The sequence below is a fragment of the Thunnus thynnus genome, chromosome 21, assembly GCF_963924715.1.
Source record: "Thunnus thynnus chromosome 21, fThuThy2.1, whole genome shotgun sequence".
Taxonomy (NCBI): Eukaryota; Metazoa; Chordata; class Actinopteri; order Scombriformes; family Scombridae; genus Thunnus; species Thunnus thynnus.
Window position 1 is genome coordinate 4792594 of NC_089537.1, and position 25533 is coordinate 4818126.

General features: G+C 42.2%; 1 protein-coding gene across 2 annotated transcripts in view; it reads right to left on the minus strand.

Annotated features, from left to right (window-relative positions):
* The window catches only part of LOC137173304 (cadherin-20-like), a 93109-nt gene that overhangs the window by 46235 nt on the left and 21341 nt on the right, over positions 1 to 25533 (minus strand). Inside the window, exon 1 of one of the 2 annotated variants that reach the window (XM_067578068.1) lies at positions 23075 to 23477. The exons of the other annotated variant lie outside the window; for it this stretch is intronic. Within the exon in view, the coding sequence (XP_067434169.1) occupies positions 23075 to 23133 (59 nt within the window). The 5' untranslated portion in view covers positions 23134 to 23477. Of the gene's footprint in view, positions 1 to 23074; positions 23478 to 25533 lie in introns of those variants that run through there. 2 annotated transcript variants of the gene reach the window in all.

The following is a 25533-nucleotide window of genomic DNA, read 5'->3' on the forward strand; positions in this document are numbered from 1 at the left end:
GCTCGTTGTTTAGTTGTCCGGCTGCAACTTTACTGTTTTGGTTCACTCTCAGCGCTATCAAGGTGTCGTTATTACAGTTTATCCTGTGAGGAAACTGTGAATATCTCTACAAAATGTAATGACAATCCATCCAATAGTTGTTTAGATATTTAACTCAATACAACAAATGTCAACCTATTCATCTGGGAACCATGAACCAACCATGAATCTTTGATCAAGATTGTCCAATAGGTGCGACTTTAAATTTGAGTATTAGTTCAGTTTAGAGTTATGTAGATTGATCTGCTTCATCTTTTAATTTGATTCTGTTATTTGAATATTTACAACCAAACAATTAAAATTTTGAATTGTGTAACCATAATTCACATTTCTTGCCTGTTACGCCTAAGGAGGAATAAATAAAGAATTTCATACCAGCCGTGGTTTGTTTTGATTCAAATTTTGTTCAAATTATCCCAAGTGTATTGAACTGTGAACTCCTACGTTATGAAATCATGAATTGACTTTATTATTTCCACCGCTAGCGGAGAGAAACATAACGAGAAAAGGAGATGAGGAGAGAAAAAAAGCAGGAGAGCGGGGATGAAACAATGGTTTAAAGTGGCTTCTTGATTCACAGTAAAAAATCTGGCACCTGTTTTTCTACTTGATTTAATAATGTTCCCATTAACGCTACGCTGGGGTTGCAACCCAGAGGTTGGTGACAGACTGATCTGAAATCATTTCTCTCTGACTGCTCTAATGACTCGACTGCTGTGCTCTGCCCCACGGTGAAGAAGGATTCTGGGCTGCTGGATCCTGGAGGCGTCTGAGAAACGTCACCATCAGTTATCTCTAAAAGAGAGTCATTTGTGTGCTGGATAGACAGTCACAGAAAGCAAAGGAGAATGTTAATACCCCATTTACGGAACTGACAAAAACTATCCCGGCAACGTGGAAGCATTCGGTACTGACGAAGGTGGAAAAAAAGCAGGCCAGCGCTTCTAAAGTTGGAGTTAATTGCCGTCACCGCCGCCGTTGCTATGAATGAGTTTCTGAAGATGTGACACTTCTAGGACTGATCTGGGCATTATCTGCGGGAAAATTAAACCAGAATTCATTCCCCGTGCACAAAATAGGATAACGTGACACCTTCACATTCACCGAAATGACAAATGCAAATATAGCAGAGATGCTGAAGCCAGAAAGTCAGAGTGACATGAAATATTAGGAGCAGCGTATCAGTTAGTGTCAGAGTATTTTAGGGTTCATAGTAGGAAAAAGTGACCCACTGTAACTTATAGTGCACACAATTCCTACTTCAGTATCCATACATGTTATTACAGAAAAACTAATGAAGCGATTATGACTGAAATTTCAGTTTTACACCTTTTTTTTCCGTGATGAAAAAAAAAAAAGAACCACAACATCTTTCCAATGTAATGTCAGCGAAAAATCTTGTTTTTGCTGACCTCCAGTGGTTTAACTTTTCACCTTGCTGCGGTGATGTAGAAGTGTACTCCAGGGTGTGGTCAGTACACTGTGACATCACTAATAATTCCTTTAACAGGGCCTTGTTTTCATAGCTTTGGCTATCATTTTTATCGGTAATAATACAATAATCCCTCTTTTCACCTGAAACCTGGGTTACACATAACAACAGAGAGGGCAGTAAAGTTGAAACAGGAAGTCAGGCTGTAAACTTCAAGTTTAGGAGTCGGGAGTCTAGCGGCCGAGATGACCTCACGTCTTTTAAGACATCAGAGCAAATTTCCAAGCAGGCGTTATTTGGATAAACTGACTGGCTACTTCCTCGCCTGAAAAAATATTAAAACTAAATAAAGTGACATGATAATGGTCCTAGATTGAAAATTACAACAGCTCGGGGCAGCGCTTCTTCTTCATTCTCTCATTTTATACTGAGGGCAGACTGGACGCTACAGTGACTCACTATCGCCTCTTGAGGTGCAAAGTGGTATTACGAGACATTTATTGCTATGCTATTCTTACATATAGCACCTTTAAGCAATAATTCTACCTGTCACCTTTGTTTTATCTGTCCATCTGTCTGATTGTTTGCTTGCTTGTGTTTCTTGCCCTGCTGGACTTATTCTTAGTGTTGTTGCTGCTCAGCAATAAACTTGGTAAATACAGCGATTAAACCTCCTGTATAAAAATAAGACTAAAATCATTTCAGCAGAGATGGCAGTAAAACACAGCTTTAATAAATATCATTTTTTCTTTTTTCAAGCTTGTACAGAGTTGAGTGTTTTATTGTGTGACTAGCCCCTTCTTCATTTCTGCATCTTTGTTTTTTTGCTGCTAAAATAATCGCAAACAACATGTCAAAAAACAACCCTTGTTTCTCTATTTCTTTTTCTACGTCCAATGCTAAGGATGATATTGACTGACAGAGCACAGTGAATTAAATAAAAACCCGTTGAGCATCAGTGATGCATCAGAGAACGTATATTTATTTAATGACAAGGATAAAGAATTGACATGAGGGTTGTTGCAGTAAATATTGCAAATCTGTCCATCATAATTTTGAAAGGAAATGACATTTGTGGATTTAATGTCAATGGATGTTCATCTATATTTCCTATATAGGCAACTTACAGTGAATTTCAAGTGAAGGTAGTGAAGTGTTGTCCTTCTAACTTGAAAAATTGCAAGTTATATCTGAAAAATCATGTTTTGACCTCAGTCTTTTGTGAGTTACCTCCACACGCTCTGAAACGCTGCAGCCCTTCTAGCGCTGCCCACTTGAGGTTTAACTTAATCAATGAGATTATTTCCACCTCCGGAGCAGCTCTGTCTCCGAGAAATGTCGGACGCGAAAACTCAAATCTGCTCACAGGTTCAAATTCCCTCCACAGCCGGCATACGTCCATCAACAGCCATGTGCGCTGTCAAAGTGTCCTTGAGCAAAACTCCAAATCCCAACCTGCTCAGTCATGCAATATAAATCACCACGAGCTCTGAAGGATTTCATCATCTCCATCGCTGATATTGTGAAGCTTAAAACAAAAGAACAACACAGAAGCCAGCCGGAGTGCTGTTTTCTCTCTCTCGAAGGGGGCAAAGAGGAGTTTTTGTTTTTTTTTTAGCTGGAGTGGAGATGAGGACAGATGAACCTTAGCTAGCAGCCTTGTGTACAGAGCACGCCAGACTAAGCTTAGTGCCGTAATGCAAGGTGACGCGCTGGCGGAGATGAGAGAAACAATTGATAGAGCTTTTGTTACATCTTTAATTACAGGCCTTGTGTTTGTCATGTTCAAATGAGAGGCCTCGGGGAGAGGCAACTCTCTCCGTCTGATCTGCTCTTGTTCCTGTGAAATGAATGGCCTGACCTCCCATCTCCCATCTCCCCCGGACTCATCCCCGTCTAACAAAATGCATCGACAAAGAGTAGTTGTTGATTATTAGAGTAAGTGAGTATTCTCCTAGCTTATTAGGAATGTGTGTACACCTGCTTTGGTGCATTTTTGCACAACGCAAATCTGCCACCCTGTACATGGAGACAGTGAGGATGTCTTCGAAGGTGAGCGCGGGGCGTGAAGTGTACCTGGGAAGTGTGGAAGTAAAAGGCACTCCGCTCACCCCTTCGCTGCTTAAACATACCCCCACCCTCTCTTCTCTGCAGAGAGAAGGCACAGATATGCCTGGCAGGTACAGGTATGGGCTCTGCACTGCTGCCGCCAGTGAGATCAACGGCTGTGTCAAAGGAGATGATCCACAGCTAATATGCAGCTGTCTGACCCTATTACCTTTAGTGGCAGGGCCAGGCTGCTGCATCCCCGGAGAGCTCCTCCAGTCCTTCAGAAGAAATTTAGTCAGGGCTTTAAACGGCTCTGCATCTCAGCACATGCATGCTTCACCTTGCATGTTTGTACGTACATGTGGGCTTGACAGCGAGAAATTGAGAGCATGGATTTGATCTGTGAGTCGAGTCAGTCCGTGTTAATAAGCCGATGTGTGTGTGTGCGCGCTGCCCCTCGGCCCGTCAACCTCCATGAGAAAACGAGGCTTTTTTTTTAGTCGTCAAAGGGGGCCGTCTGCTACATTCGTTAGCTTCGTTAGCTCGCATGTGATTAGAGCGAAATGTCCCTACTATTTAGCATCAAGAGAAGGAAAGGGGTGAATGCAGAGCAGGTGGAATGCAAATAAAGGTGAGGTTATTCAGAAAAACACTCATATTCCCCACTCACATTTTAAAGGTTTAGTTCAACCAATTTACAGAAAAAAATATCTGTAATAACAGAAACTACACACAAAAAATATTAAAGTTGCAGGATGGAAACCTGAAATGGGTAAATTCTGTCATATTGAATAGAGCAGCTTGTTCCAAAACAAACACATTTTCAGGTACGACTTCCCGCTTTGCCTGGTTGCTGTTGCACTTCTGCCAGATACAATATCCTGGTTGACTACAGTAATTCTTCATATTGTAGTAACACAAATGAAATTTCATGCATTTATATTGCATTGGGGTGGTGGGAAGGATCTAAGAAAAGTAGTATCTTAAAACCAAGGGCACAGTTTCACAATGTAAATGTTCACAAAACCAAGTTGTTACCAGTAATTAGCCTACATAGCTTGCTCATATACTATGTTATTGAAGTCTAATTAAAAAGAAAATATAATTTAACTATTTCTAAATCTCAAATATTTGAATGGGCGTGACAAATCTGCTTAAAACCATGGCAAATAAAATATATATATATATCCACATGACTGGATACCACTACAGGTAAATGAAAAAAAAGGTTTCTTATAGTTGGGGTGAAGTGGCTGCTGTATTTATTAGCTGGTTCAAGCAAAATGTCTCAAATATTTAGTGTAAAGATGCAGTAAGGGGTGGAAGCAGTGCAGGTGGAATACAAATTGATATTATTAATGAAAACATGGCTGCATCCATGCATTTTTCCGTTGCCACAGTGATACCTCTCTTTCTTTAACCATCTTTCTTTTTGGGTCATTGTCTCCCTTGTCTCCTCTTCTGACTGCTATATCTTGTTGCAAGGCCCTTTTCACCCAGCCACGCTGAGAATTGTCTCCATACAAAGAAGCATTGTCAGAAGTCCTGCCCTTAGTCCTTGACAAGCTCTCATCCCGCCTGATGGAACACGAGGTGTCTGTGTCGAGATCTCGTTACGGGAGTTATGATCTATTCATAACAGCCTCCGCTCTGATGTGCTTCTCAGGTAGAGTTCTGCTGGTGGTGACAGAAAAGTGGGCTGCTGCCTTTCAGCAGAAGTAACCATATATTAAGCCCCGAGGGAGATGCTCGAGTGTCGCCCCACCACAGAAGTAGATACTGTATTAAGATACGTCTTCGAAGAGAAGATTACTAATCGCTCTTGGGTATAGGTTCTTTATTTACTGGGACTTCTTCCATGTTTCAGGTGAATTCAGACCATAATGACTTCAGTTGCTCTACAACAGGGAGTCTACCAACATCAAACCTGTTTCAGTCACGTTTTTTTTAGTCACCTGACAGACGTCTGCATATATCTTCCTAACGGCTCATGCTTCATTCATGTATCATGTGTGTAGCTGTAACCCGAAGCATCTTTTTTTATTTCTTTTCACTTGTGTGTGTGTAACTACATGACTGAGTGTTTGGCAGTGATGTCAAAAGGCTTTTGAGTGAAACTGATGTATATAACTATACGTGCTGCTTGCCAAGTTTTCCTATAAAAGTTGGATGATATGATTGAAATCAATATCACTATGATAAAAAAAAGGATATTTTCCACTATTGATATACAGTATAGCATAATATGGCAAATGTATGTGGAACCATGTAGAAAGTCAAGTAAAAATTACACTTCAAACGTGTAAAACAAAGATTTCAGTGACTTATGTCCTCACTTTTTAAATCACAAATTTGTAGGACCATAAAACTATACATTATTGTATACTGTATATTATATTATATTAATTATATTATATATTATAACTCATCATAATTTGATTCAGGTAAAACAACCTCACCCCCCAACACCCTCCATCTCAATTTGAGCTCAGTTTTTTCAGCCTACATTTATTTACATTTTCAGCCAATTGGCACCATTAAAAGTACGCCGAATTAGTTATTAGCAGTTCCTGTTTGCAATGTTCAAATGGATGTACAGACAGCTAACACTGGATTACTTTGATACTGAAAAAACCTTAAAAATGTAATGATTTTCATGTTCTAGAGTTATCAGGAGCATCTGTTTTTATGATTTCCAAGCGGATTTATAGACATTTCTTCATGATAATGATAATATCCTTGGAAAGTGCATGTCACACTAAATCTAAAAACATGTTTATCATGTCTGTGTGTTCAGATTTGACTGAATTATAACTTACATGAGTACGAATTTTGACGCAAATTGCAGCAATTGGGCGCCAACGGTTTTAAAAGACCGTAATTGCCTCCATGGGCTGTGTGACTGCTGCATCTCCAAACGCTGACTGATAAGCAGCCAAACCTCAATAACTTCTTCTTGTTTTTAGAACATCAGCATGCACCTGATCCTTTTACCTCAGGCAGTATCACAGACCTCTGCTATACAGTTCAATTGGGCCCATAGTGAATGTTAATATTCGTAAAGGTCATGCACACCCACACAGGTGTTGCTCTGGCTAATTAGACCCCTTATCATTGATGTCACCAAATTCTATGAAATAATAACAGTAATAAAGGTGTTAAATTGTCCCGCCTTAACAGGTGCAACAAATCCTACAGGAGAGTGAAGCACCTGTCAGTCAAACACAGTCTGTACAGGCCTTCAGTAGAGGTCTAAAGCAGTGAAAACACTTGTGTGGGTGGACTATTAAATGTCTTTTTTAACTTGCTGATTGCTTGCTCTGTAATGTGCATTAGTTGACAAGCGTTTGGTGAGAAACTTGATTAATTAATATCCCACAGTGTTGTACTCTGCCTTTTCAAATGTCTTTGAAGCTGCTGATGAACATTTACCACCTTCAAAAATAACCACTGAGGTTCTCTGAGCTGGTCAGAAGACAGCAGAAAGAAACTGCATTTGCAGTGGACAGCTCCCAGATATAAATATAACACTGTACTTGAGAAAAGTAGACTGAATAAAGACCACAAACGCTCTGATAACCTTCTCAGAAATAGATTTTAAAAAGACTCAATGATTTATGTGATTTTGATTAAATGTACTGTGGATAACTGGGATTTTCTAAATGGGCTATTTTCAAAGAATTCAACTGTATGGGCACAGTATCAAAATGTCTCCATGTTATTCTATTACTGTTCATTTAAAATGGATTCGGAAGACCTTGCAAGAAAATAGTCTTGTCATAAATTGAGACAAATACAAATAACGTGAAAACAAAGAAGCTAAAACATGGGCTGCTGAGTATTTACAGAATACCAGGGGCCGGAGCATTGTTATAAGCTGATCCACAGTGTCCAGCACACACTGAAAGACTTATTCAAGAAATGAAAAACAAGCAAAGACAGTAACAAAAGCAGGTTTTGAATTTTAGCTAAAGGTGATTGGATATTTTCTAATTCGTTGGCTTGAGTATAATCTAATGTGGGCTCTGAGAGTAATAAGCAATTACCGCGTGTTTATCCCCACAACTCAGAGAGAACTAATCTGCACTCAACAGCCAGGCCTGAAAATAATGAAATTAATTACGAGCATTAAGGCTATGCAACTGCCAGAGAAAGGTAGAAATGTAATTATCCACATCTCTGTGTTTCCTTTCGCTCTCTGTCTCATTGTGTGCATCTGTCTACCTATTATGCTCCTTTTCTTTCTTGGACTTGAATTCTTACTTGATGGGCAACATCACACACTGGTGCACAAAAAAAAGAACAAGAATGTTAGTTACATATTGTAACACCAGATTCTATGAGGCATAGGCGTAGCCTTCAAAGAGCCGTCGCTGTTGGGTTTATCTCCGCACACATGCACAGTCGTGAAGATTTTCTTTCACACCGCTGGCCACTGTACAGTTGCCTCTCTCAGGTCCTCATCTATGGTATATAACACCATCAAGATCTCAGCTCTGCTGCCAAAAGTAAGCATTTTCTTCAGCTAATGCCGGTTGGGTCTTATGATACGTAACTAATGTTCTACTTTGTATAGCTCTGGCTCTTAGAGTTGTCACTGTTGGGTTAAGGGTGGAGCTGATGTAGTCAATGCCCCGCTGTGACATGAAGGTCTACAGCAGTTCACAACCCCATAAATGTGAGGTGCAATAAGGCAGGGAGGTATGGGCTGTGTCATGGTCATTTACCATGTCAGGCCCTGTGTGGAAAAACAGAGTGAAAATTACACTCCCCTCACACAACTCACCTAGTGCTGCAAGAGAGTGGGACATTAATTACACACCATAATGGTCCTCATGCTGCTCACTAATCCATGATGGGATTAAAAGAACACCTCTTTGCACGTGTGTAATAGTGCCAGATCTGACAACATGTCATCAGCTGTCTAGCATGCTTAAAACTGAGTGAATCCAGGAGGACTCAAATACATCACACAGATAGAAACGGGTGAAGGGGCATGGAGAGGCCAAACGTGCTGTTGCGTAGATGCCACCACTATCCCCCTGAGGGCTGTGGATGAAGATAAGGCTCTCGTGGAGGGAGCACGAACACCCTGCAGAGGCTCTGCTCCCACTGCAATGTAGGCTTGTGTGATAGCATCACACAGCCAATGCTGCTGCTTTGACAGGGACATAGCTTGTGGGTGTCCTCTGTAGTGGACTAACAGTTGTTGCTTCTGTCTGATGTTAGCTGTGCACAAGACATTATGAGAGAGCATGCACCGGACAGAGTCAGTGAGACACCTCCTCTGTTTCACTGTTGTGAGGCGGGGGGCCTCCAGGGAGATAACCCTCAACCTGAGAAGAGATGGTGTAAAAGAGGGATTTGGCTTTAAAGTAGCTCCCATCTTCCCTGATAGTAAGACAAGATGGCAAACTGATAACATGCATAAGTCACTCACTCTTTTAGCTGAAGACAGGGCTAAGAGGAGCGCTGTTTTTAAAGACAGCATCTTGAGAGAGATTTTGGCTATTGGCTCGAACAGGTTTCTCTGGAGCAGGCAGCACAAGGGGTAAATCCCACTGAGGTGCCAAAGAGCGCACGACAGGTCTCTGTCGCCTGACTTCTTTGAGGAAACACTTAACCAAAGGATGTGCAAAAACAGATCTCTGTCTGAAGTCTTCATGACAGGATGGCTGCAGCATAGAACTTAATCATAGATGGAGCCAGTTCCTTATTTACCAACGTCTGGAGATAGGTCTTCGGAGGGGCAGAGGGTATGACATGGGGTCTGAGCCTCTCTCCATACACCAGCACTGAAAAGAGGACCATCTACCTGCATAATAGGCTGTAGTAGAAGGAGCTCTCGCCCCCTGGACTGCACGTACCACTGCAGGGGGGCAGGCCTGACCTTTCCAGCCCCCAGCCATTGGCCTATCACCAGGAGATGGAGGATCGCACCGTCCAGCTGTGACAGTGTGTCTCTGCGCCATTTGAGCTGCCACAGTTTCCCCGCCAGCAGCTGCACCATGGTTGAGAACCACGATGTGTGTGACCACCAAAATGACCGCTAGATTCTCCTCCTGAATGCGTGCTAAGACGCGAGGAATCAGGGCAACCACAGTAAACAAAGGGGAGCTGAGAGAAAGCATCCACTCCCAGTGGCGTTGTGTGTTCGTGGAGTACCAAGGTGTCATTGTGTATTCTCTTGTGAGGCGAACAGATCCACCCCCACTTTCCTAAATCTGTCCCACAACATATGAACGAGTGTGGGACTCAACTTCCACTCGTTGTGGGAAGGACCCCCGCAAGACATCAAGTCTGCTGCATGGTTCTGTACTGTACAGGGTGTACAGGATGTACACCGCTCTGATGGGGGGGCAGGTGTTTTTGAGCAGGAGGCTCCTGGCTATTTCCAGCAGCCGAGCTAAGCGTAAGCCGCCCTGTACGCTGTTGCTGTCATGTTGTCTGTTCTCATTAAAACATGTCTGCTTGTCAGCAGCAAAGTGTTTTAACACTTTCAGGACCATGGACAGCTCCAGATAGTCTATGTGGAGAGATGGAGGCTTCTTACACCTCCCTCCAGCAACTTGAGATTGGCACATCCCTCCCTAGCTGGAGAGAGATGCGTCCATGTACACTGATATGTGTGACGTAGCTCTCCCGAGGGGAAACCCCCATGACAGAATATGAGGGGTTTTCCAGTACACCAGGTCTGACTCCAGTGAGGGAGAAATAGTCAGCATGTGTCTTTTGTGCCGTATTGGGTTGAGACACAGGCGTCTGAACCATCTCTGAATAATTTTCCGTATGTGGAGGAATCCCAAGGGGACAATAACTTGACTTGCAGACGTCATGACCAGCAGATGCATCACAGATGGGGCGCATGACCGCAGAGAGTTTACTGCTTCCAGCCCGGCTGGGGACAACTTTGCTCTCATGGTGGAGGAATCCATGTGTACACCCAGGTAAATTATTGACTGGGTGAGAAGCAGAGAGCTCTTCTGCCAATTTATGGCAAAACCCAGTGTTGACAGGTACACTAGCACCATTTCCACACTCTTGGAGAAGGTGTGTGGAGCCAGAGAATAAACTGGGTAACCAGTTGTACTAGTACTGCACTGCATGGAAGGAAAAGCACAGGAATTTTCTGTAACTTGGAATGATTGGCACGTGAAAATAAGCATCTCTCAGATCGATGGATGGGAACCAATCACCGCTGTTATCTTCATCTGAGATGACATGACTGTTTCCACCACCCCAGTAAATGGGGGTGAAGGACGGGCGAACTGAAGCGTGTAGCCTTCTGTGATTAGCCTTGACATCCATGGGTTCATGGATAGCAGGCTTTGCCACGCTGAGCAGTGCTCTGAACATAGTTACCAACCAGTGCAATGTCCTCTCCACAGCTGTGTGAAGCGAGTGCTCATTTACCACAGGGCAGAATGAAAAGGGCTGGCTCTAGCCGTGGTGCTGAAAACGCATGACAGAGTCAGCTTTCAGCTCCGCAAACCTTCAGTTTGAAACAGGCCATAATAGGAAATCCCAACTAACTTGCCCCGATGGGTGGGAGGTGGGTGATAATTGTTTATGGTCAGCAATGCACATTTGAAGTGGGGATTCGTACCTGCTCATGAAAATGTGAAGAAGTGACCAGACTGCACCTGCCGCACTGTGTGTGTGCACCAGTGAGCCTCTGTGTGTGTGGGGAACGTGTCTCTGTTGGAAACAACCGAAAAATGCTCGGCAGGGGTAAAAGCGGGCTCACTGAGAAGTAACTGCTCTTTAGAGGAAAGTGGTTGGCTGTTGTGTTTCCTTTGCTCAGCTGGATTGAGACATGTGTTCCCAGCTTGGCTGGTGGGTTGGGCCAAGAGGACGGTGACTGCAGGCTCTTGCTGTTATGGCGCAGAGTTTGTTGGGCTGGACGAGGATATCATGGCGGAGGAGGTGGCACTGAAGCAGGTGCATGTTGAGGCGCGTTGGCAGCAGCAGTGGCGGCTGCAGGGTGCTTCTTCTTGGAGTGAGCATATCTGCATTTTTGATGCTGTGGCTGAAGTGCGGCTTTGCTCCAGAAGTTGAGTTTCCTTACTCTTTCCACTTCCTCAGTTGCTTTGTGCAGATGAGCCGTGGCGCTCTGGATGAGTGGTCCAAACAACCCTCTCGGGGATATGGGACCATCCAGCAGCTCCCATCTGATTTGAGGGGGAAGCTGAGATCTGGAGCCAGATGTTAGGCTGCATCATTGTCTGCCACGCCATTATCCTGGACAAAGCCACAGTCGAAGCCGTGGTGAGAGTCAGGACAGCTGTCATAGCCTTCCTGATGTCAGTAGCTAGCTCTGGAGAAAGAGCCCTGGACTTAGTGGCCAAGGCAGAGACAGTGGAAGACAGCGAGATAGTGTTTTGTGCTGTTTGTGGACTCTGGTGAAAGGCTCGTAGCGGGACACCGGATGTCTGGCTGATGGCTCCTGGTTGTAGATGTCCCCACACAAGAGGCAACAAGCTGTTCTGCTGCCTTTTTAATGATGCCTGGCAAGTCCTGAAAAAGTGCTGTTGCAGTGGGCATATGGCTAGCAGATTGACGCGGAGAAGGAGAGCTGCTGCTGCGGGGCCACTAGCCGTGGTGGGGATGGAGAGGATCCCCCAACATCAAGCTCCAGGTCTCCCGATGGTGAGGAAGGAGAGCCAGGAAGAGAACCCGAGATGGAAGGAGATGAGTCATCTGACTCGTGCCTGCCGTCGGGATGGCTTGGAGTTTGCAGTTGAAAAGGTCCATCTCTGCCTCCGGTGAAAGATCCTCATGGTCATATCAGTCCCGCCGCCATCACTGCCTCCCTCAACATGGAGCACAGTGAAAGTATCTGCTTGTCGCTGCAGCTCCTGCGTAGCCAAGCAAGCACAGAACTGGCAGGCGGCCTGTGGGGTAAGTGCTAGCCCAGCATGCAAAGCACTGATGCAAGCCTCACAGTAGGGTGAGGATCCAACAGGAGGATGGAGCTGGACCAGCAGCTGGTGCACGGGTTAACGCACTTCTTCATCTTCTTTTGTCCTTCACTCATTGACTGCTTGATGCTGAAGAAAAAAATAGGGGCAGAGCTCAGGTCTTGACGGTTTTGAATACCGTAGATGAGGACTTGAGAGAGGCAACTGTACTGTATTTCTGGAAAATATCCATTTCATACTTTCAATTGCTTCTTAAACACATTTTAGGTGATTTTAGTGTGCTGACCTCCCCAAAGTCCATTCATTAGTCAAAGCAAGTCAGTTTTATTTATATAGCACCAAATCACAACACAAGTTATCTCAGGGTACTTCTCACATAGAGCAGGTCTGGACTGTACTCTTTAATTTACAGAGACTCAATTCCACCATGAGGAAGCACTTGGCGACAACGGCAAGGAAAAACTCCCCTTCAATGGAAGGAAACCTTGTGCAGAACCGAGCTCTTGGTGAGCAGCCATAATAGTAGTAGCAGTGGGTGTCAAGCTGGACCATGTTTTGTTTTTTGGCAAATCATAGCTTAAAGAAAACAAGATTATAACCCTCAATTCAAAACAAATGACTTGCATACGTGCTATGCTATGTTGCACTGTGATGCAGTAATCTGTCATCAGGTGGAGAGTAAAGCCGTTGAAAATCAGTTCACATATCATTTTAGCTGCACAAACACATGTTGGCAGACTCTTCTGGTCCACAAGAATCTATGTTAAGCAAGGTTAGAATGATATATGAGGTTGATGATATTAAGTTTGAATCATTTGTGACATAAAATCAATCTGTATGGGCTGCAATTAAATTCTTATTTTCTTTACACATTTTCTTTTTCATCTAATTACTTAGTGGTGTTTTGTTTTTTTAATGAATTCTTATTTCAAAGCAATATATTCCAGAATTTTGCTGCTATTGAACCGGCAGAGTCATGAGCTTTAAATCACAAATATGTCGCTGAAAATAACAGTTTTAGTGTCTCTTGATGGTCTAGATGCTACTTCAGGAGCTTTTCTGTCTTGAGAAAATATTCATTCAGAAAGTATATGTGATTATTTTTTTCTTGAAGGACAAGTGTGTAAGATTTGGTGAAAGACTGCAACCAAATGAATACCCCTCTCCTCACCCTCCCCTTCCAAGCATGTAGGAGAACCTACTCGTGTAAAACGTGAATGGCCCTCTCTAGAGCCAGTGTTTGGTTTGTCCATCCTGGGCTACTGTATAAACATGACAGTGCAACATGGTGGCCTCGGTGGTAGAGGACCCACTCCCTATGTGGATATAAAGGACTCATTCTAAGGTAACGAAAACACAACAATTGTTATTTTCAGGTGATTATACACTATTTAAAACATACTTATGAATATTATATTCCATTTCTGCCACGTCTGTTCCACTAGATGCCACTAAATTCTACACACTGGTCCTTCAAAGCTGCATTTTTCCAGCCACTAGGGGAAAAAAAATCCAAAACCTGCCTGACTTGCAACCCTGATGTATTATCGCATTTGGCTAACATGCTAGCAATAAGTTTCCTAATTACACAGATGGCTGTAACTCTGATTTTCACGCACAACTTTAACTCTGCTTTTGTCGCCACCGTCTTCCAAAGGAGATTTCTGACTTTAGCTGCTAAATACTTCACTGGTCGCTAACTTTGTCTGGCGTTTGGTGCTGGGCAGGAAGTGTGCACTGGGTTTATCAGAGCTTTTTCATTTTTAATTTGACTGGAAACCGAAACTTTATGAAAATCAAAAACCGTGGAGCTTATTGGGTGATAATTATCTGTGTGTTCTGCACTAAAACCAATCACTTTGCTGTTTATTTCAGCCACTAGGTGGCGGAAAAACTCCAGCAAAGGTTGACAGACTAACAGCCCTATTATCTATATATTATCTATTGCCTCATAAAGTTGCTTTGACTATTAGCAAAAAAATAGCCTTTAACACATCCAGCAGACAGAGCAACATTGTCATCCCAATGTCATCATGTTAGCTCTGTTTTGGTTTGCAAGCAACCCCATTCACATTACATGTAGTCATGATTCATTGTTCATATAAAAAATATATTAATTACATTAATATTGATTGGCTGAGCTTTAAAAATACATCAGAAGATACTGATATAACACAGCTGCAACCAGCAGACACATTAGGCCTTTAAAAACCCCTATCAACCAAAATCTAATTGTAAATATGTGATCAGAGTCTTTAAATGGAAAAAAGCCTACATTTATGCCTTTTCTTAAATATTAGATTAGATTAGATTAGATCAAAGACTTATTTTAACTTGTTATAGCTTCTCTGTCTTTCTACAAACAGCAGCCATGATTTTATTTACCACGACGTTTCCACTGCGGTCAGGTAAGACCGGAGACGACGAAAAACCCTCTCCCGTGTTACCAACCAATCCCTGGGGCGCAGGGCTTGGTTGTCATGGGAGACAGGATGTAGCGGCCTTGTATTACAGAGACCAGCAATTGTGCTGAAACATTACTCTGCCTTCAACAGCTATTGTTCTCATTCCTCACACCTTGCTCTAGTGGGAGATGAGCGCCTCGGGGAAGTGGATTCTACTTTCACTGGTGCACCAGTTCTCAGGGATATATTGCCTCTAGGACCTGCGATGAACATCCACTCTCCCACTCAGATTCACTCATACACTTTCACCTGCTCACTTACTCATTTGGGCTGGCGAAAAGGTGTTCACACACGCTCACAGATCACACACTTCCTCTCTGATCCTGCCACATCTGCCTTCAGACCATCCTGATCTTCACAGACAAACAACTCATTCTCCCAGCCTGACAACAAAATCTGATCTTTTTTTCAGAAGCCCCCACCTTCCTCCTTTTCCACTCAGAGCCCGTGCGCCTCAGTCTCTCTTTTTTTTCGAGATGTTGGAGCGTGGCGCAGTGAAGTAATCGCGGCCTACTTGACCCTGGCAGATGAAGGCTGGGCTGGTTGGGGTGTTAATGGCCTCTCTGCCAGTGTGAGGGCAACGAGTAGCGCTAATGGCGTTACTTTGCATTGCGCTCACAGACGCGCGAGTGCACACACAGACTCGTATGTACTCGCTCACTCAACAATCTTTTATCCGTCACACGCGCCTGTCATTTATCATTTTTCGAGGTCTTACAGTTAATGACTAAAGGTAGAAGTGTAAAAAGGGTCTCAACATGTGATGCATGAATAAGTATCTCTCTTCCTCTCTGCCTGCACAGGTAATGGTGGGTGTGTGAGCGAGTCAGTGTGTGTTTAATGACATGGGGTGTATTGTGAGCCATCTTGTGAAACAGCACTGACTCAGATACAAGCTTGTTATTGAGGACTAGGAAAAATAGAAAGAAAGGACAGGCTTCTTTGAAAGAAACTATGAATGCAGTTTCCCATTAACTTGCTTGTGTGAAGGAAAAAACCTCAGCTGCTTTTTTTTTTGCTTTTCTCTCAGAGGACAGGAGAGGAGGGAAAGGAGGGGGGGAGAAAAGGAGTGAGAGAGAGAGTGAGTGGGTGATTGAATTAATTATGTTTTATCACCTTTTAGCTGATTGAAGTCTACCTTACTCCCTTTAGACAGCTTGTGTTTGTGTCTTCGCCTGCGCCAAATGGATCGGGCCTGTCACCCAATGCAGGCGCTGCCATCTCCGTTGTCAGAGACTTGGACTTTTTCAGATCTGAGTGCTGAGGATGTGTTGTCAGTATGGTGTCTCCGTTCCTTTTGTGTTGTTGGGGCGGTTTTTTTGTCTTCCTTCCTTTCTTTCTTTCTTTCTCAGTAGTTCATTTCCATCAAAAATGAGGCCTGTTCCTGCTGTTCATTACTCACACAATGGTTTTTTAGAGATTTCAGGAGCAATTTCAGGTTTTCTAAAGCCCCATGTATCTGTCAGGAAAGGTGAGATGCATCTGCTGTTGTTTGCAAAATTAGGCTTCTGTCAGATAACCAGAAACAGACTTTTAACTTACAGGGGAACAAAAAGTACTGATGCTTAATATTCCTACAAAGTAAATTAAACAAACCTCAAAAGGGACAGATAGATAGATGGGATAGATGATGGATAATTTGACAAAATAATCTTAACAGTCCACTTTTTTTTAGCTGAAATGCTCAGAATAAAGGTAGTAAGTGGACCTTGAGCTCAGCTCAGAAAAAATCTTGTTAATAGGCCTTGAATAGAGATTATTTTGTGAAACTACATAATAGTGATTTCTCAATCGCACTTGGAAATTGTGTTGTTTCATCTCATTTCAGTCACAAACAACAGAAGACACTTAAGGCTGCAGGTAAGAAACCATACAAATAAAAAAAAAATCAATAAAGATAAAAGAGAACTACTAAGATGACAAAATAATAAAAAAAAAAAAACTACACTTAGAAATGATATTGCACTGAGAATAACTCAAGAAGCGTGTTGACTCTCGCCTCACTTCAGTGCATTGTTCCATATTCATCAACATGACAAACAGCCATCAGCCTCTCTCTGCATGTGTTCTCTGCGGCACTGTGATAAACACATGTCGGGACGTGGAGACTTCTGCACGTCAATACAATCGATCGGCTGATGGATCACGCCTGGGGATGAATTACACACCGCTCACAATTGCCGACAATTAGCTAAACAGACAGGGGGATTGATCTATGAACAGCTAACCAAAGAGACAAGAGAGGATCCTCTGTCTTAGGGGAGTGAAGTAAAGGGAAAAAGTGATGTGCGGCTGTAAAGATTGAGAGCGGAAGATAGAAGAAAGTTAGAGTTACATAGATCTATTGGGTGCAGTGGAGGGTGATGGGGGGGGGGAGCAGGAAGCCACCCTCGTAGCTGACATGTTCTTAACTCAGGATGACACATCCCAGGTCCTAAACAATAGAATTCCTCTGTGTGTTAGTCAGTTGCACAGCATGCTAATGTTTGACATATAGGTTCCTGGAATATATTGTTTACAAAAGACTCTGGGGAGCTGGTTTATGCATGCTGCAGAATTCAAACATAGTACATTTCTCCCTTTGCATACAGCTCATATGATTTGCCTGCTCCATGTGTGTGACCTCGTACTTAAGCAAATAATAGCCTTTTTCAAATCACATGTGGTTATTATTGACATATTAATGTGTATAGAGCCTGTCCCTATTCCATACTACATAATGATGTGTTCTAATTGAAAAAAGTGAAAAGATGCAGCCAATATACAGACTAAATGATTTTTTTGTTCATGATAGACACTTTTATTCCACACAACCCTGAAAATTAGAAAAATAATAAATGCAATGACGACTACATTCAGTTTTTTTCTAATCATGCCAAAACCACATTTTTTCGAGTCGAGATGAAATGAAAAATCGTTTTATATCGCATCCCTGGTCATATTCGGCACCTATTTAACAATATATGCACAAAAAATTGATTTCTTTGCATTTTTATATCAAAATCCAAACATATTTTCTCCCTGTAAAACAAAATATTACATGTGCTTGGCTTGAACCAACCGATTTCAACCAATAATATCATGACATCCACCCATCAGTCAATCTTGAACTTTTAGTGGCACAGATTTAAGATTCATTATGACACGCCCACTTTTCAACCTTCAAATCAAATTCCTTCCAACGTTCCGCTTGTCTGTCCTGTTTCACTCGGAAAAAAACGTCATGATATGGAGGTTAGATACTCTGGAAATGCTGTTTCATCTGGACTTTAACCAAAGTTTTTTGCAGCCCGATCATGACCACACATCGGACACATGACACAAACCTAATCCACACAGCAATTACGTTTTTCTTCAAAACGTATTAAAAACATTTATATAAATGTGACTTTTAGACATTGAGACACATAGGAGACCAGGGGAGCTACTCACAGCTGCAAATATGTAAATGGATGCTGGTGAAACAGACAAAAAAACTAAAAACAAAGTAAAATTGCAAAATTATTTAGCTTTCTCTCATTTCCAGTGTCACAAATTGATGTCTGCAGACACATGACTGAGAAGTACATTCATTTCTTGTATGCTAATGTTGTATACTATGAAAATGGGGCACAAAGTAATAATAGTAATATGACCTCTTTGCCTGAAAACTTGATTCCAAACTCATGTATTTTTGTATAACATTAAATATTTATGATGTAGTGTATAATAGTGTAAAGTGCTTCATCAGGACTGTGTGGAAATGTCTCTGACTGTCATCACATTTCAATTTAAATATTGCTAAATGTTGTTGTTAAGTGAAAGGAAGTAAATAACATCTGTCTTTTCCAGCTTGACCTCACCCATTTCAAACAGACAAAACATCACAGAAATAAATCTCTCATGTCCAACTTTAGCAGAAAACTGTTCATTCATGTATTTTTTCTAAAGTGAGACGTCAACAGATGTCAAAACATGTCAACAGATGTAACCACAAAGCAGGACTCTAGTTATACTCAACCTTTCACACAGGACTTTTCATACAGAACACAGGAGCTGTTAACCGCTGTGTAAAAGTCATCATCCCCCTGAGGATGTTCTTCACTGACATTATTTGGCGCTGCCCACCACTGCCCCATCAGCGTGGCACTCATAATCCCAGTAAAGCGGACCCTCCCAGGTATTATTATGACAATGACTTTTGCCAATAGAAGGGCAGGCAATCACAATAGATGTTTCCATCGCAGTAAAAATGATTTACAGCAGCTCTCATAGAAATGATGATCCAGAGAGGGCATGTTAGCCAAGGAGGGTAATAGTACCCCCTGTGCACAGCTCCTTGCCATCCACCGTGGAGCTTGGTGCACCACAGCCTTGACTGGCTCACAAACCCCCTCCCCCCCCCCCTCACTCTGCTCCCCTTGGATGACTGAGTCTCTTGGCCTTCACAAAGTCTTTTTCTCTCCCTCAGATAAACGCTGCCATAAATAAAAGAGTACAAAGCCAATCACCTCTCTGTTTAAAGAGACGTGCCACCGCCCCACACAGGGGGATCGTTTGTTTGATCTAATCTCCCTAGTTTGGTCTGGGGGTGGGGGGGGTGGGGGGAGGCCTGTTGGTCTGCTGTTGGGCTGACTGATTGTTGGAGCCTGCTGCTGCTGTGTTTGCTGGGAGACAGAAAACCAGGCTGTGGGTGGTATTTGCCATTTGAGGATTTTCAGCACTGTAGACCAGATGGCCGTCAAACCCGTGTTGATCTTGGAGCACGAGCTTTGCCAAGACCGTTTCCCCCACAGTGGAATAAGAAGAATCTAGATGTTAAACATGCTCCTTGCCCCTGAGCTCCTGGCTTCACTATACCAAGAGGGATTATGTTTGGATCTGGCCGGACAGGGCGAGTTGGTATCGGCTGTAATAGAGCCCAAAGGGAATGGAGACTGGCACGGAGCAAGATTTGAAAAAAAAAAAAAAAAATGACACAAGCAGAGCCCAAAGTGTGCTGCATACATTCTTCTTCCTATTTCTGCTCCCCGCGGGACTGTTCTCTCATGTCTACTCCTTTTTTTTTTTTCATTACAGCAAATCCCTTCATAAAACTCAGTTAAAATCTTGGAGGGTCACAAGTTCAGTTGATTTAAAAAAAAAAAAAAAAGTCGAGAGCTGCCATGCGACCTGTGTTTGTTTTACTCAAATATTCCTGAACCAAACACTAAGCAGTTAAGTTCAAACCGCTCTGGATAAGCTCAACAGCAGATAAGACAGAGACATTGGACAGAGTTCTACAAATATTTATTGGACACAAAGCTGCTCTGGAGGCGGAAATCTCATTGTTGGGAGTTTATATCAGTGTAGAAACTGCAAGGACAACGTTCTTTGAGAGCTACTCAAACAGCAACTACTGGCTGAAGCCAATGTGGAAGTACAAAAGTGCTTAAAGTGCAATGTCACAGACAGCCGGTGGCATCGCACCAATTGACTCTTCTTCAAAAGGCGTTGATTTCTCTCCAGAAATACTGAGTTCAGTAGTTTTTTTTTCAATGAGTCATTATGGTCTCAATCTCTAAATTCAGGCCCTGAAGTGTGCTTGTGGTCATTTTTGCTCTGTTAATGAGATTTGAAGACTTATAGCAGCTTTGATGTCTGCCATGTGGGCGTTGACCTGCCCTGTTAGCACAATTTAGCTAATTTGATGTCACACTGCGGTATATCCCTCTTTATATACAGTCCATGGAGCTACCTGACTATCTTTAAAGGTTTTACACACCCATGGCACACCTGCACAGGTGATATCACTCATTTCAGGACTGTAGGTTGTAAGTTTCTATCCAAATGAAGTGTAAATTTTAACCAAATTTCCAGAAAGTCCAGAAGAGACTTGAGGCTTGGTGATATGGAACTGGTTGAAAATCAACCAAATAGTGATAAATAGCCTCATGTCAGCCAAAGATTAAACCATCATTTACTGGTTATGGTGTTATATTGTCAATGTACCTCACTCGACCAATCATACGGCTGTCTTGAGTTGTCCTGCGATATTAACAGTTGCAAGTTGTAAACATGGGAATCTTTTCCATCTCTACCATCCATCTATGTGATGATAGTTTGGCTAAACTGCAGTCGTGTTTCACCAAAGCTCCACTATTTATTGGGGCTTTGTCTTCCTCTTTTGTCATGCACGTTTTGATGTATTGTCGGATTGAGAGAGGCTTAAAGTTCTTCATTCATTCAGATCCAGTGAGTCACAGATGGACTAGTGCCCGCTTGTGGCCATTGGATCCTTTTGCCGACGGATTATATTTGATTTTCCTCAAACTTTGTATGAAAAATGGACCAGCAGAACAACAAAAGTACAAGATTGGGGCAATGAATCAAATATAAAGCGTTTATAAGCACTTTTTTCACAGCAAAAAGTCCTGGTTCATACTGATAATATTTAATGGTACTAATTCTATAAATATTATATAGAAATGTCAGGTTTTTAGTGGCTAATGCAACCAGGACATGTTCAAGAAATTCAATTTTAACTTTCAAAAAAACGGGTGAGTCCGTCAGTAACAGATTTCTGCAGCGCTGTTCTTCACCTGCAACTTATCACCCAATCAGGTGGTAGCTCAGCTCACCTTCTGCACCAACAGCAACTTCCTGCCAACCTCTGGTGTCGCAGCTCATCATGCAACAACTGCCCATATACTTCAGCTCTCTGGAAACTCTGTAAAAAAGCTTCTCTCTGCTCCCATGAGCAGCTCTGCCTCTGAAAAAAGGTTGTTAAACTAACAATCTGTAACTAAACACCTCAAAAAAAATGAAACTGAATTACTATAATAGTACAATCTGCCTCTTCAGATCCTCCACTGCTGCCCAGCCATGATTACTTCACTCCTCATTTAGTCCTCTGTCTGCCCTCCCTTTCCACTCACCCATATAATAACGGCATTCACTTTGTTGAAAGCAACAGGACACCATCTCCTGTCCAGAGACTTAGCTGTGTTTCACTGAGCTCTGAATTAGACATGAGTACACTGTGTTGCTCTCTGGTTGCGATCCTTCACCTCAACCCACATCCTATCATCCAGACTGCACCAAACACTTCTCATCGCTCATTATGTGTAATTCCACATGCCATCTGCTACTGGCGACAGGATCCATATACAGCTGTGGCTCTGGGATACCCATCTAATGTTGACCTGCACTTCTTCACGCCAGATCTTTCTGATCCCTTAGAGGCCTGTTGTGCCCCTCCAACGCTGGTTCTAATCTATCTGGTAATTCAAGGAGTTGAAACTTCCATCTCCTGCATTCTGTCATGTCTCATGTTAGCCTCTGTAAGCGAAGGAAAGAGAGGGTGGGAAGGTAGGGTTAGAGAATATTGGGTCTCAATCCCCTGTCAGCACGTCTGAAATAGAGTAAGGCTGGAGGAAGAGCAAATGAATAAAAGAAAGCCAGGAAACGAAATGCAGCGATCGCTTCTCTGATCCTGGTTCGTGGAGTTTTACAACCAGCGGACGTGACTTGTCTGTGATGTCGGTTAGAGAGAAGCAGAGCACACGGCTCAATTGGTGATGCTACTTGTATCACACTGGGAATAAAATGATCACAATGATAGAAATATATAAAAATACAAAATGAAATCAATACAGAGTAAATCAATTTAATGAAATAAACAATTACAAACTAAAATATGCAGAAATATAAATTTAAAAAAATCTGTAGTTATTTTCAAAATCTAAATATATAAATAATAATAAATTGTAAAAAAATGTTTGTAAAATAATTGTAATTGATAATTGTAAAAAAAATTTCAATTACTTAAAAAATGCCTAAAAATAAAAAATAATAATATATATAAATAAAAACAGTAAGTTTAAAAATAAGTACAACACATCATTTGAGTTAAATAAAATATAAATAAATATCAATTATATATATGAACAGCCTCTGAGTTAACGCTACCAAACTTCCATATAAAAATATACAATTTAAAATAAGCCTTGTTTCTATGTGTAAGGCAAGCAACATAGAAGATAATTTAAAAATAAAGTAACGTTTAATTCGGCACATATTTTGTGGGTAAATGTGGACTTGTTTCAGTAAAAATGTAACTTAAATGACTAATTAACAAGCGATCCATCACCAATCATCATTATGTGAAATTGTAATTTTTTCAGTGGAGTTCGGTGAACGTTACTCACTTCTCTGCTGAAATATCCCTGGTGGCTTCACTGTGGCCATCACCCTCGGAGCCTCTCATGCCATGCTTTTTGGTAAAGTGCTGCCCAGCAAAAGCTCTCCCTCTGGCCGGGGACCTCTCAGCCGCACAGACAGTGCTGAAGCTGGGTTTAAAATAACTCCTTGAGTGCTCACATTACCCAAAAACGGCCCCAATCACCAGTTACAACAGATTATCTGAAGTGAATCTAAGCGGCAACCTCTGGGGCTGAAAAATGAAGCCTATGCGGAAGTGCCAAAAACTGCAGTTCCTTGAATGACCACTTGAGGCTCCAAAAGCGAGTCAATCCCCATAGACCTCCATGTTAAAATGCCCAACTTTACAGCAGAAATAAACATGTTTACAGCCTGGTACAAAAAACTAAAAAACTAGTTTCCCCTTTCATGACAACTATAGGGGGGGGGGGGAATTTTTCACTCAACTCACTCGTTTAAATTCTATTAAGCCGCTAGGTGGCTTGTTTCAACCATTCAGCAGAGTCACACGCTGCCAGGATGGCGCTCACTTTGAGCTTCAAAACCGCTCTTCAGAAACCAACGGGTGACGTCATGTGACTATGTCCATATTTTTATACAGTCTATGAATGAGTTGTCTCTGATGGAAGTTTGTTAAACTACCTGTTAAAACAGTAGTAACTATGAGTACATGTGGTCTAGTGTTCATATAGCGAGAGACGGGTCATGCTAATCACCCCGCTACGTCATTGAACCACCATTCCAGGCCCGCCCAGAAAACCCTGAACACAGAAACGCTTGAACTCCACAATTCAGAACTACACGGTTCACAGTCTTTTCACGTTTTCAGCAATTATTTTCTAACATGTACAACGTGTAAGAAATCTACATGGACTTTAAATATATGATATTTATCCATCTATGTGTGTGTGTGAATATTTTCATCCCTCTTTACAGAAGGATCTGAAAACTTTCAAGCCTGAACTTTAAGTGTCTCAGATCTCGACCACTTCTCACCACCGCTGCTGGTGTGAGGCGGCGGATTTGAGAAAAATTAACATAATCTACAGTGAGTGTTCCCCTGCCTGCAACTTTACCCACAAACTTCTCCGATACTTAGCTTCCCTCTGTACACGGAATACTCCCCTCTCGCCCCGACTCGCTCAGATCCGACATGTGCATGCACGCACACAAAGAACAATATTTCGGAGGCTTGTTTTCCTTGTTGTTTTTCTCCGCGGAGGGAAAAAAAAAAAAAAGATGAAGGGGAGGCAGAGCAGATGTCAGAATTGACAGCAAGCTTATCTAAACATCATTGATTTTCACACGTTCTTACTGGGGCCAGCACAGGTTGGTTTCCTCCTCCGATGCCAAAGCATTTGACAGAATCGCCAGGAAACTTGTCAGGATGGATAAAACTGATAAGAAAGACACAAAAAGCTGTCCACCCACACCTTTCCAGCTTGCTTAACACACATTCCCGTCTCCATCCAACATGTTTAAAAGCCTTTAACAAGAGCAGGGCAGTTTTCACTTTGACGCAGGACTCATCTGTGTTTGTACATGTGCAAAAAAAGGGAATGGACACGGAGCAGAGGAAAAAAATAATAATTGGCCACACTGTCTGTACGTCCAGCTGTAAGCCCTGCGTCGACTACACTCCTGCTTCTGTTAGTGTTTGACCTATCTGCCCATTTACGAAGCTCTATCTAGGTGCATGTATACCTACTGAAGCATGAAAGCCCTCTGAGGCAGCGTGTTAGACAGACAGAATAGAGCGAGGTGCAAAAGGGGGCATACGAATAGGATAACAGGAAGAGACGAACAGAAGGAGACCAGGATAAAAAAAACATCTCAACAAACAGTTCAATCCAGCAGAGGAGTCTTCCAACTTTTCTTAAAACAAGTGAAATATTCATCCTCTACAAAAAAAATCACAGTTTTCTTGTTTGAGGAGAATCAGATGGTGGAAATCTTGATGCCAGTGGAAGGATCTGCCACGGAGAGATAATGTCCTGTTTCAAGAAAACAACTATGACTGCATTTTAAGACCCTTTCAAACCATTATTCCGTTTTTAAAGTGATACAATCTTTTGCTGTCTGATTTCAAAAAGCGACCCTCGATGTTTTCCGTGGGAAGCTTGTAAAGAAAATCAAATGAAGCCTCGGCCGAGATTTGTGACTTCCCGCCAAGCCACTTGTGTTTCCAACTGTTCACTGATGGAGGCAAATGCTGTAGTGATTTTCAGATATTATTTTCAAAACACACACACACACACAAAAGATAAATGCTTATAATAGTCTCCAATATGAGACATTAAGAGATATAAAGACAACCAAAGTTACGTCGCTATGCACTCATACGTTGTGTTTCCTGCTCATCACCTGTAGTTTACAGTAAAAAAACAAAATCTTTGAGACAATAACATCTTTTTGGAAATATGAAGTGAAAACAAAAATGGGGAAC